We start from the raw sequence: 12,612 nt of genomic DNA on the forward strand, positions 1-12,612 counted from the left end.
GGACTTGTCCCTGAGAATGTATAAAATTCAGATCTGAATCACCATGTGGATGATGAGCAAACCTTTGCTGAACACCTACTACTGTAACTGTCTTTCACATCACTTAGAGTTCTTTGGCTGCCAGTGATAAAAATCAGTTGAAGTGAAAGCTGAACAGCCAGGGACTTAAGAAGAGCTAGAATGAACACAGCTCTGGGATATAGGATCAATAACAGTCTTCCCAAGGAGAATGGACCAGCTCTAATCCTCTTCCCTTTTTGCGTTTCTCTACTTATGAGCCCATCCTTAGGAGACAGAGTAAGATCCAGACCCAAGCAAGTCCTCTTAACACGGGCACTAAGGGATCAGTTTCTTACTGGGTGGCAGTCTTGCTCACCTAAATTCAATTCTATTGAATTCTTTCTTCTATTTTCTGGGCAACCCTTGAAGTCTTCTTCTGTTTTTGCTTGTTAGACAGAGTTGGCTGGCCACCAAAGAACCACAATACAATTTTGTCTCTTTTTTATTTGTAGTTAGACTCCTGAACATTTCCCCATCATACACTCCGTGACACAATTTCTTGTGGTTTATTTTTGTCTGAATCTTTATGGTAGATATGAAATTAGGAGGTTTAAGTTAAAAAAATATTTTTCCCTCTACATTTGGGAAGGTATAGGGGTTAAGGATGGAAAGTACCGCATAGGGAAAAATAAGTACATTAATGGCAATAATGCAAGATTGCAGATATCACATGGCAAGAAAGAGGTAAAACTAAAATACGAGAGAAGCATTTGAAGGAGAATGCATGTCTTGTTGAGTGAGAGAAGGTTAGAATAGCCAACACTGGGAATATGATATTTGAAATACAACTTGAGGCACTGGTAGAATTCTCAAAGGCATTTCAGGAAGAAGAAATGGCATAAACAAAAGCATGGAGCTGGGGAATGTAGGATATGCCCGGGAGGCAGGTTGTGATCGTATTAGGAAGAACTTGAATGCCCGGCTAAGGAACCTGCATTTACTTGTCTATATTGGAAATCACTTAAGGTGTCTGAATGAGAGAGTTACATGGTTAAAAGCAATGTTTTTAAAGAAAATGAGTTTGTCAGAGTTTTGTAGGACTTTGAGGATCAAAGTCTGGTCAAGGACCAGCAGCATGATTTCACCTGGGAACCTATGCAGAATCTCAGCCTCCCTTCCCAGAGCCAGCGAATCTAAACCTGTAGAGTAGCAAGAACCCCTCAAGTGATCTACTTGCACATTAAACTTTGAGAAGCACTGATGTCAAATACAGTGGGAGAGGAAGATTTGACTTGAGACCAGTTGGAAGACTAGGCCAGAGAGAGATGAACAAAGGTGAGAACAGCAGACACCCCAAGACTAATGAGATTGGCCAAAAAGGGAGAAGGCATGATGGCACAGAGCTTTTAGGCTGCCTCACTCATTTTCCTAATAGATTAATCCTCTTACCCTGTTCATTGAAGTCATTGTTTCCTTTTAATACACTTTTCTTCTATTTGTTCTTTCTATTCATTAGCAAGCACTGCTTCTTTCTAATTGTTTCATAGGCCATAAAACAAATGAGAAATTTTCTTGAGCCTAGTTTTTAAGGGATGCAGGTTGCAACTACTGCTGTGCCACATGCTGGAATAAAAAACCAAAAAATCGCATAAAGAGATTAGAAAGGAGAACTAAGAAGAGTGAAAATATCTCCTTTTGTATTTCAGGGTTTTCTTCCCTTCTGTGTTTAATATGAATCAAACAGGTGTGCATTCAAAGCGTGCAAGTGTGTCTTCATCAGCTTTTAATCATCAGCTTCAAGAAAATTCAGACCTCTCCGAAAGAGGGAAAAATAAACAGCTGAGCAGTGTGACTCATTTACACTTCAAATATACTTTGAATTGGTTATTCCTCAATTAATCAAATAGCTGGTGTATCCCTAAAGTAGTATAAAGTGACACGCTGTGTGAAATCAATTTATCTTTCCAAAATCATTAAATCCAGTAGCCCGTGACTACATCCCTGCTAATCCTGGTACCAATCCTTTCATCCTCCATTAACTCTGGCGCGCCTAACAGGCTGTCAAGGGTAATTTCCCAGGACGTAAATAATTCAGAAATTAAAAATTAATAAATAATAACAGAGAACTACTGGGAGATAGGCTGGGTCAATTAGTGCTTTCTGCATTCTGTTTCTTCGCAGCAGGGGGGGCAGCCACATTCGTTACTTGAATCTTTCCTTCAATTCTGAGGTCTGATTTACAGCTCTTCATTACTGGATCCAGTCAGACACAATTACCTCCATCACTATCTCAGTTCCTAACTTCAAAGAAACGAACGTTTTCTTGTCTGCTTTTTTTCTCCTTGCAGCAGGCTCAGCTTGACATCCCTGGAATTTCTTCCACGCAGACTAATTAATAAGTCTTCGACTTATCGTATTCACTTCTCCTCTTTGATGTGCTACCTTAGTCAATCATCCCATTTAATTAGAATTTCAGTGATAACTTTACTTATCTTGTGGTGAGATGTAAATTAAAATAATAGGATTTTAATTCTCTTTTTTATGGGGTTATGACATTTTGGAAGAAAAAGTTTCAACACAAACATGATATTATGTATTCTCTATGCAGGGGTAGAGGAGCATTCTGCAAAACTATTTTCCTCTTGCTACAAAATAGTATTGCTGTTAAGCAAGCAATAATGGAAATGCACTGGATTTTTCTATAGCATCATTTTATCAAGTCCTTCACAGAGAAAAAAAATTACCTTGATTTGCATAAATAATTGGAACAAGGTACAGGTCATGTTGCCAGTAAAGGCACTGGCTATGTTTTGAAGAAAAAAGCATCTCCAGAAAGTCAAGGCTTTAATATACCAACCCTGTTAACTCTTTTTGCCCTTGCCTGTCAATCCATGCTAATTTCCATTTTAGTAAATTCTCTACCAGTTTCTTTAGACTTCTTCCCTAATATACCACAAGGAAATAAAAAGGTTCTCCCAAGAACACAACAGACATTAGCAAAGCACAAACATAACACTGATGTGCAAAATTGGTTAATAGGGGAATGCAGAAAGCAGCATTTCATTCTAGAAAACAATACTAAGACCAATCTTTATTAAGCTTCCACTGTGTACCAGCCTTAGTCTCATGCATTACGTCTGTTAATTCTTCCAGCATAACCATAATAAAGGATTATTATTCCCATATTACAGATGAGACAGTGTCAGTTAGGTTAACCTGGCTTTCCTAAGGACACTAAAGTAGCATCTGAGGATGAAGAAATACAGAAGGCATAAGAAGAATAACATTTAAGTCTTTGAGCATAGCATTTAAAGCCCTCCATGATCTGACTTCATAGTGCCTGCCAGATTCATGTTCTTTCTATTCTATTACATAAACTCATCCAAAATACATCTCCAGGCATTAACCCAGTGCCAGATTCTAGCATTATACCTTATTAATACATCATCGATGGTTGCCTTAATGCTTATAGACATTGTCTGAAATTCAGTCATTGTAGTTATAAATAGTAATCTCAATCATCATAAATATATTATTTTAAAATAGCGAGTACAAACAGAAAAGCACATATATATGCAAGTTTTAGAATAAGAAAATAATCTTTTCTCACATTTTCTTGTACTGTTTTTTCCCAGGAGTAAAATGATTAGCTTTTTTGTTTGTGGCTTAAAGAAAAAAGTTACTAACAATAGGAACATCAGTGGGAATTAGTCTATCCTTGATCTCTCAATCTTTCCCCTCCACTACGCTCAATAACAATGCCCAGTAAGACAACAAACAGAGGTTACGGTGACCAATAGAAACTTATTTCATTAGTTAGACCTGAAACCACTGCATTAATGCCATTTTGAAGCTAACCTTTCAGGGATTTAATACAGTTGTTCTTTAACAATAGAACTTGGTTCATTTACTGCTTAAGACATGATTATTTAAATTAAAGTTAATTGGTTTCCTCACTCTCCTTTAGGGCTTTAGGCTCAGAACATTTCTATTAGAAAAATCTAATTTGTCTCAAGTTCCTATTTCTAAATTTTAGAGTGGTTAAAATGCTCTCATATTTTAACTCTTTGTAGCTAAAATTATGTCTAAATTACAGCTCAAACTGGCAAAGCAATTAAAGATGCAGGTGACGCAATTAACAAAAGGGCTCAACTGTAGTTCAGAAGACTTGGAGCTACAGTGTAAGTTGAGGAGTCGTCTCTGCCAGAGCCTCTCACAGGCTGAGAAAAGCTTGAGGCTACTTTTCCTGAGGTTCCCAAGTATCAATGTAAAAATGAAGACATGCCAAAGCAAGATTACCAAAACCATGACATATTTTAAGTGTTTACATTGGACCAATTAATGTTTTAATACACAAAATATGGTGTAACAGAATTAGGCTATTCATAAGTAATCACAGTACCAATAAAATGCATAAATTCATGGAGCACTATAGGCTGTGACACCCAGTAATGGGACAAAGTACACAAGTTCTACAATGAAAGTCTTTCAATCCCTTTCCTGTATCTCAATGACTGTAAATACAACCTCATCTCGAAATAATGTTAAATTCTTAACTTCAAGCTCTCTGGAACAGGAGGCTCGAGTTCAAATGCTCCCTCTCACCATTCCTTGATAAGTTCCAATCTCATACATTCACTCAAAAATTATTTTGAGTGCTTACTACATGCCAGGCACCACTCTAGGCATTAAAAATATATCAGTTCAGGGCTTCCCTGGTGGCGCAGTGGTTGAGAGTCCGCCTGCCGATGCAGGGGACACGGGTTCGAGCCCCGGTCCGGGAAGAGCTCACATGCCTCTGGGCGGCTGGGCCCGTGAGCCATGGCCGCTGAGCCTGCGCGTCCGGAGCCTGTGCTCCCCAACGGGAGAGGCCACAACAGTGAGAGGCCCACGTACTGCAAAAAAATAATAATAATAATAAATAAAAAATAAATAAATAAATAAAAATAAAAAAATTTCTGCATAGAATGAGAAATATAAAAAGAGAAATAAATGGAAAGCTTAGAACTGAAATTAAAAGCCCACTGGAGTTATACTGAAAAGAGAATTAATGAACTGGAAGACTGGTGAAAAGAAAACAGAACAAAGCATGGAAAAACAAAAGGATAGTAAATATTAAAGAGTGTAGGAAACTGTGGTATCTTTAAAATATAATCCTAAAATCATTGACACTCTATCCATCAAGAGGTGAGGATATATATCTACTGCCTTTGAATCTGGGGGGCTCGTAACAGCTTTGACCAATAGAATATGGTGGAAATAATGCTATGTAACTTCCAAGACTAGATCATAAAAGGCCATGCAGCTTCTACCGGTTCTCTTAGACTGCTTGCTTTCTAGATGCTCCCTCTCAAGATACTCCCTCTCAGCTGCCATGTATGAGAAGTCCAAGCCCCATGGAGAGGCCATGTAGAGGTGCTCTGATTGACAGTCTCAGGCTGAGACTGGCCTTTGAGGTATCCCAACCCAGGAATTAACTAAAAAAGTGTTCAGATGATTCCAGCCTCCAGCTGTTCAAGTCACCCCCAGTTGAAGCACCCCCAGTTATCCCGTAGCAAGGACAAACCATTCCCACTATGCCATGAAGAGATTCCAGACCTGTGTAATCCATAAGCATAATAAAATGGTGTTATTTTATGCCACTAAGTTTGAGGTGGTTTGTTCCAACAGCAACTGATAACCAGAAGAGTGGCCTAGAAATACAGCGATAAGAATACAGTATATAACTGGATATATTTAGTAAGTATACCCAAAATTAATAAACAAAGAGTTAAAAGGAGAGAGATGAATAAAAACAAGTGAGGTTTTTTGAAATGTTTACTAAGATTGTCACATCTCTGGCAAGTCTGATCAAGAAAAAATGCAAACACAGATTGAAAGAGAAGAAAAGTCATGTTATAGAACTGGGTTATGTAGAACAAGGGAAAACTGTGACAGTGAGACTATTGTTCTTACCTACTGGGGTGGAGGTGGGCAAAGAAAGGTAGGTAAAGTACACTAAGTACACTACAGTGTGCTAAGGGCTCCCATCTTCTGTTATACTCAACTGCCCAGCAAAGGCTCTCCAGAAAGAGTGAGAATATATTCCAAGTAAATGCATTCTTTTGTTCATTCATTCAAAAACCACATTTGGCTCTCTATCCCTGCCTCCATCTCAATACCTGGTACAGAGACAAAAGGAATTCCAGGGGACAGAAAGTAAAGAACTGTGAAGGAGAGAAGGAACTATGTCAAGGTCAGGCGAGAAGGAGCTATGTGAGAGTCAGCAAAGGGAGGGATATAACCAGAGCCTTCCATCTGGTGTGCTGACAAAGATGGCAGTGATGTGAGGCAAGACGTAATTAAAGGCCTCACAGTCTGAGGCAGATCTCTGTATGGACAGGGCATTTGCCCTCAGTCACTTGCCTGCTTTCTCACCTCTATAATTGGACTGGAAAACCTGAAAGGGAACTTGAGTGGACACTGGGATACTCTATTCAAATCCTCTCTTCTGGGCCAAGCATATTAGCTGGGTCACTGGACATTGTTCTCAGCTTCAGGAAACTGCGTCACCCTTGGTCAGGGAGCAGCCAGACCAAAGACTGGCTGATGTGGGTTGCAAAGGCCCAGCTTCCTTGCCAGTTTGGGACAACTATGACGAGCCATCCCAATTCCAGAGCTCCCCGTTGGAACAGCTGAGGCCTCAGTTGTAACAACACTGCAGGTCTCCTGATCCTACCTTCCTCACTCCCTTACAGGTGTATTTTTTAAGAGCACTCCCCAATACACCAGCATGTAACTCTCTCAGTATGTTTCCAAGGAGCTTAATCTAAGATTAAAAATGTAAAGACCATTTTTAGCGGTCTTCCTTAGAGCCCAGGGAAAGTGTTTACTTTTTTGGATGTCATGAACCGCTTTGACCATATAATGAAAACTAAGGACCCTCTTCTCAGAAAAATACACAGAAGCACTTAATATAAACTTTCACATGCTATTTTAGAGAGGTCTTTTTTTTTCTTCCCCCTCATCTTTAAGGCCCTGCTAAAGCTTTACCACCCATGGAAAGCCTCAAGAAACTCTTTGTACATAATCATAAGATTAACCACCATTTATTGAGCACTCACTCTCTACAAGAGGGGTCCACAACCGGCCGTGGACCGGTACCAGTCAGCGGCCAGTTAGGAACCGGGCGCACAGGAGGAGGTGAAGAGCGGGCAAGCAAACAAAGCTTCATCTGCAGCTCCCCACCGCTCGGATTACCACCTGAACCATCCCCCATATCCCCCCCCCCCAATAAAACTGTCTTCCACGAAACCGGTCCCTGGTGCCAAAAGGGTTGGGGACCACTGCTCTACAAGACACCATGTTGAGTGCTTTAACTTCATGATGCTTTTAATCACATAACTCTGCAAGGTTTCTACAGCGATTCCCGAAAGACCTTCGTGTGGCGCTGTTGCGGAAAGCTGGCCGCATGCCCGCCCACAGAGGAGCGGCACGTCGCTTGACGTACAACGCGGCAGTGCTATGAATCCCCGCCCACCGAGGGGAGCTGCATGGCTTCCGTACAACATGGTGGCGTTCTCGCCGCCGCGCCTTTTCCTATGACGTACTTCCTATCATGCGCAGTCATATTTGACCCTTGAACTCGCGGGTGTTTTCTTCTTCCTCTTCCGGGGACGGTACTTAGAGGTATGGTTGCGTTTTCCTTGTCTTTAGTGCTACTGCCTTTACAATCGGCCGCCATCCGGGGAGATGCAGGAGACGGTGTCTCTCAGGCACAGTCTTTTGAGCTGGCTTGGGGGTAAGGGCTTAGGAGGAAGGTTGGTAGTGAGCAGTTACCCGGACTTTAGCTTCAGACACCCCTCGATCCTGACCTCCGCTCCGCAGCAGTCAGTGGCAGGAGCTCACTACCCCTGGCTTTGCCGCCTTTGCAGTCCGGCGTTCGGAGACAAATGAGTTGTGAGTTCCGGCTGGTGGAGACTGCGAAGTCGCCGGACGTTCTCATATCTTACGGCCATGCTTTAACCCCGCGCCTGTAGTTGTTCTCCAGGCTCTGGGAGGGTCGACGACCGGCATGTTCGGGTCATTTCAAAATGTGTTCTAAGACCAATAGCAAGTAAGATAAAAGTGTTTTAATAGGGAGTTTTCTGTCTTGGTTTTGGAGAGGCAAACGGCTGATTGGGTTACTCTCACCGGCCTTCCGTGTGGGTTTTGGTGTCTGACAGTTCCAGTGTAATTATAGTAAGGAGCTTGCAACAACAGATGCAGGCTGTTGTGTTTTAAGTAACATGCTGTGACGAAATGGTTACAAAATTTGGGAGAAATTAGGTTGATTCAAGTCTTGCCTGTGTTTTATGGTATTGTGGGTAGTTCACTGAAAAGAGAAGAAAAACCAGTTGGATGCCATAATCCAGAAACACTTGATCCAGTACCAAAATTAGTATTAAATGGCACCTAACTTGTCCCGGATGCTGCTTTGGGGGCAAAACACTGAACTCTGGGCAGCCACTAGGTTGGGGCAGAATGCCTGCTGTCGTTTAATCCTAATGACAGTTGTGTGAAATAGTCAAAAATTATATTTTACAGATAAGCGAGCTGGCCTATGGAACTTTATAGTCTCAGTAAATAGTATAGCTAAGGATTCAACTTACACGTAGATGTGCTCATGTGCTCTTTAAAACCAGCGTTTCTCAAACTTGCCTGTTGGTAACACTTTTCTGGATACTACTCCAAGCAGAATCAGACTCTTTGAGAGTAAAGCCTGGTAATCAAAATTTTAACCAAGTGCTACGTTTGATTACCGTCAGTAAAACAAACATCGCCCCTTAGCATTCCTCCCAATCACCCTTAAATATAAGTGTAGCTGTCCCTCAGTATCCTGGGGGATTGTTGCAGGATCCCCGAGGATACCAAAATCTCTGATGCTCAAGTCACTTGTGTAAAATCCTCCCATATATTTTAAATCATCTCTAGATTTCTTATAACACGTAATACAATGTAAATGACTATGTAAATAGTTGTGGGCACGCAGCAAATTCGAGTTTTGCTTTTTGGAACTTTGTGAAGTGTGAAGTTTTCTTTCCCTGAGTATTTTTGATCCGCGGTTTGTTGAATCTGCGGATGCAGAACCTGCGGGTACAAAGGGTCAGCTGTAGTTTATTTCTTTATTTTGGTATACAAATGTGTTTATTTTAGGGGAATGTAATAGCCACTGCACAGTAGAACCTCAGGGAAAAGAGGATCTCCAAGTTGCCCTTTGTTTTGCAGGGTTGGGGAGAAATGGTCAATAATCTTAAATAACCATCATATTCAGGATGGATCAGTCTGCACTGGGTCCAGTCCTAGGTCCCAAAGACCAAGAGGATGCTAAGGGACTTCCGGTGGGGGCATAAAGGATCAATGTTCCCTGTTCCTTCACCTGCTTAAATCACTGGCTTTGGCTCCCCTCCTCCAGGAAGCCCCCTGGTTAAGCCAACCCAGGCAGCTAAAGCATCTTCTTTCTCCCTCCACCTCTGAGCTCTGGGCTGAGAGATTCTACTCTTTGTGGTTTGATTCAGTCTCCCCGGTTCATCCTCATGTAAATCATCAGCTGTAGTTTTAAAACATGGAATCCTTTTCATAAGATACCTTAAGATAAGGATATTATTATATGTAAGAGTGTACATGGGTAATGTGTAAACTCTGTGATGCTGTTTTGCTTTAAGGTTTGAATTTTTTCTACAATGCAGTTTTATTTCATCTTGATTTAGGCATTCAGGATGGTTCAGCGTTTGACATACCGTCGTAGGCTGTCCTACAATACAGCCTCTAACAAAACCAGGCTGTAAGTATTTCCAAAATTAATATATGTATTGTCATTTATTCTGCAAAATGTTGAGCTATTGTCTATTCTCTCACTTTCTAGGTCCCGAACCCCTGGTAATAGAATTGTTTACCTTTATACCAAGAAAGTTGGGAAAGCACCAAAATCCGCATGTGGTGTGTGCCCAGGCCGACTTAGAGGAGTAAGTGATCCTTTTGCTGTGAATAACATAAGAAGGGTTGAGCTTTTGAGCATTAATTCCTTTGGTGAGTGAGTGAAGGAGAGGTCACCACTAGGAGAGTTGAGAATTACTAAGCCTTCATGATCCATATCTGTGAAGAACATAGACTTTCTTTTAAAGCCTATATGGCAAATACAGTGAAATGCCTTTCAGGTAGATCAGTGTACCATTTCCCTTTGTAACCTAGATTAATGTTTATACTTAATACTCATCAGAAGATACCTGCTCTGTTTCTGTTAAAGCATCACAAAATAATCTCAGCGTTTTCTTTATGCAGGTTCGTGCTGTGAGACCTAAAGTTCTTATGAGGTTGTCTAAAACGAAAAAACATGTTAGCCGGGCCTATGGTGGTTCCATGTGTGCTAAATGTGTCCGTGACAGGTAAATAACTATGAAATCACATGAGCTATCTTAAGTGTGTCTGTGTCTGTTGCACTGCATGCTAATCATTATTAGAAGATGGTAAAAAAAATAACAAAAGTTGCATATTGTATCAGAATCCTCCTTGACTAGGGATAATCGATGCTGAACAAACTAATAAATGATATTAGCTCCTATTCAGTTATGATGCTGGGACATCTTTATGCTAGATGTAGAAATTAAAAGGTTGGGTGGGGCAGGCAGGTAAGAAAGTCTCAGGTTGATGGAGAGTGGAAGGTCCTAAAAGTGTAGGAACAAAATCGCCGTGCGTAGTTCTAGTGTGGCTGGAGCAGAATGTTTCGGGAGATGATAGACAGGAAAGGTAGAAACATCACAGGTAATGAAGGGCCTCATAGGACAGGTTTTTTGGCTTGATTCTTTAAAATGTGATAATTGATGGGATTTGAGCAGGGCAGGGAAACCTTTGGTGTGCCAGAGACTAAACGTGCGGCAGGATGGATAGTGAAGTCATTCTTTCAACAAGGATGAGTGCTTGGAACAGTTTCTCTACTTTGTGAAGGCTGAGGAAGTGGCACCTACGTGAAGACCGAAGGCTGGATTGGGGGTGAATGGGGTTATTGGGAGATGACTGGGTCTTGTGGATGTGCAAAAGGCTTGGTAGTGGCATAGGTAGGAATAGAGGCAGTGGGGTTTATGGTGATAATATTTGCTCAGCATTTTTATGATAAGCTCTGCCAGAAGTCCATCTGGGAGGTATTTTTTAAGTATTTATTTTTTGGTGGAGAAACCAAGGCTTGTTGCTTAAAGTTACATAGCTGGTAAGAGGATTCGTTCCAGGTTTTATTGAGGCTCTTGTTCTTAATTAACCCTACTGGCTACATTAAGTTTTCTCCAGAGACCTAAGTGGAAAGATTTGCGACGTGATTGGTCTTTATAAGAGAAGAAGTTGGTTCAGAGGAGTGGTTTGCCTTCAGTTTATTCAGCTTTTGTTCTGTAAAGTGCTCTGGCTAAGTCTCTACACCAAATCTGACATCAAACTTTTTAAGTTCATTCTACCTTTCAGGAGTTAATTTGTAAGGGGAGGTTAGGCATGTTACATTAATACAAATACAAGCTAAATATAACTTCATGAAATATAGGAGAACTTAACTATGGTTGAAGTTTGGAGGAGAAATGACTTTAAAGTAGCCGAGAATCTGGGAGTGATATTCGAGGTGGAACCTGAATGCAGGGTAAGTTTTAGACAAGAGGTCGAGTGGGCACTGCAGGCAGGGAATGAACATAGTTTGATCTGGCACATTGAGGGTATAAAAGGAATGAGAAATGAGATTGGAAAGGTAATGTTGGCGATGAATGAGTCATGAGTCGCAAGCTAGAGGAGTTTGGCTTTTTACCAGTCTTTGGTTCCCAGACTTTGCTAAACATAACCACATGAGCACATTTGTTAAAAAGTAAAATTCTCAGGCCCTAGCTTCTGGAGATTTGCATGTAGATCTATAGGGTAGCCTAAAGAATAGCATTTGCTGTGACACTGAGGGAGTCTGTGTAGTCTTTGCTCTGGGTAAGAGTGACATCAGCTCTATTTCTGTAATGTGATTATGTCCAGGACATTTGAAGGAGTCAGAAATCCCAGGCTTTTGAGGGTAGATTATTAGATAACCAGGGGTACCAGAAGGACACCTTAAGCTGAAAGGGTCTGTCCATAGAATTTTTTCAGCTCTTAAGTTTTAAATCTGTACTTGGGTAGGTTTAGTTTACTTTTCTGGGTATCTTACCTGATTGCTTTACTCGGTTCTTTTATGACACTTTTCTTTCTTGTGTTAAATTGATTTTTTTAAAACTGTATTTAACATTTTCTTTTCTAGGATCAAGCGCGCTTTCCTCATTGAGGAGCAAAAAATCGTTGTGAAAGTGTTGAAAGCACAAGCACAGAGTCAGAAAGCTAAATAAAAAAATGAAGCTTCTTTGAGTAATAAAAAAATCAAAAAGCCTTGTTCTGTTATTTCTGTTGTGGTTTGTTAGTGTACACGTTTGGTCTCTGTAGTAACTAGAGGGCCCCCCAGCGCACACACACACATAATTTTTAGTTGATTACTTTTCCTAAAAGTAATTGGAGGTCAGTGATGGCTAAAATTTTTTGATGGTAGCTCTAGACAACATTAAAATATGGACCATAATATATTTTCTCTTAGGAACTATGTTATGTGTT

At 40.8% G+C, this 12,612-nt stretch overlaps 1 protein-coding gene across 2 annotated transcripts; it reads left to right on the plus strand.

The window, feature by feature from the left end:
* The first annotated feature begins 7,605 nt into the window (after positions 1 to 7,605).
* Positions 7,606 to 12,405, plus strand: RPL34 (ribosomal protein L34). Of its 2 annotated transcripts, none has more exons than XM_059066579.2 (5): positions 7,606 to 7,668; positions 9,729 to 9,802; positions 9,884 to 9,983; positions 10,300 to 10,403; positions 12,269 to 12,405. In XM_059066579.2, exons 2-5 carry the CDS (start codon positions 9,738 to 9,740, stop codon positions 12,351 to 12,353), a joined length of 354 nt encoding a protein of 117 aa, XP_058922562.1. In that variant the 5' UTR covers positions 7,606 to 7,668; positions 9,729 to 9,737; the 3' UTR covers positions 12,354 to 12,405. The 2 variants fall into 2 exon arrangements, with proteins under 2 accessions (XP_058922562.1, XP_066892569.1); XM_067036468.1 differs by having other exon boundaries at positions 7,661 to 7,780.
* Positions 12,406 to 12,612: the final 207 nt, after the last annotated feature.

The sequence above is a fragment of the Kogia breviceps genome, chromosome 6, assembly GCF_026419965.1.
Source record: "Kogia breviceps isolate mKogBre1 chromosome 6, mKogBre1 haplotype 1, whole genome shotgun sequence".
In the NCBI taxonomy this organism is placed as follows: domain Eukaryota; kingdom Metazoa; phylum Chordata; class Mammalia; order Artiodactyla; family Physeteridae; genus Kogia; species Kogia breviceps.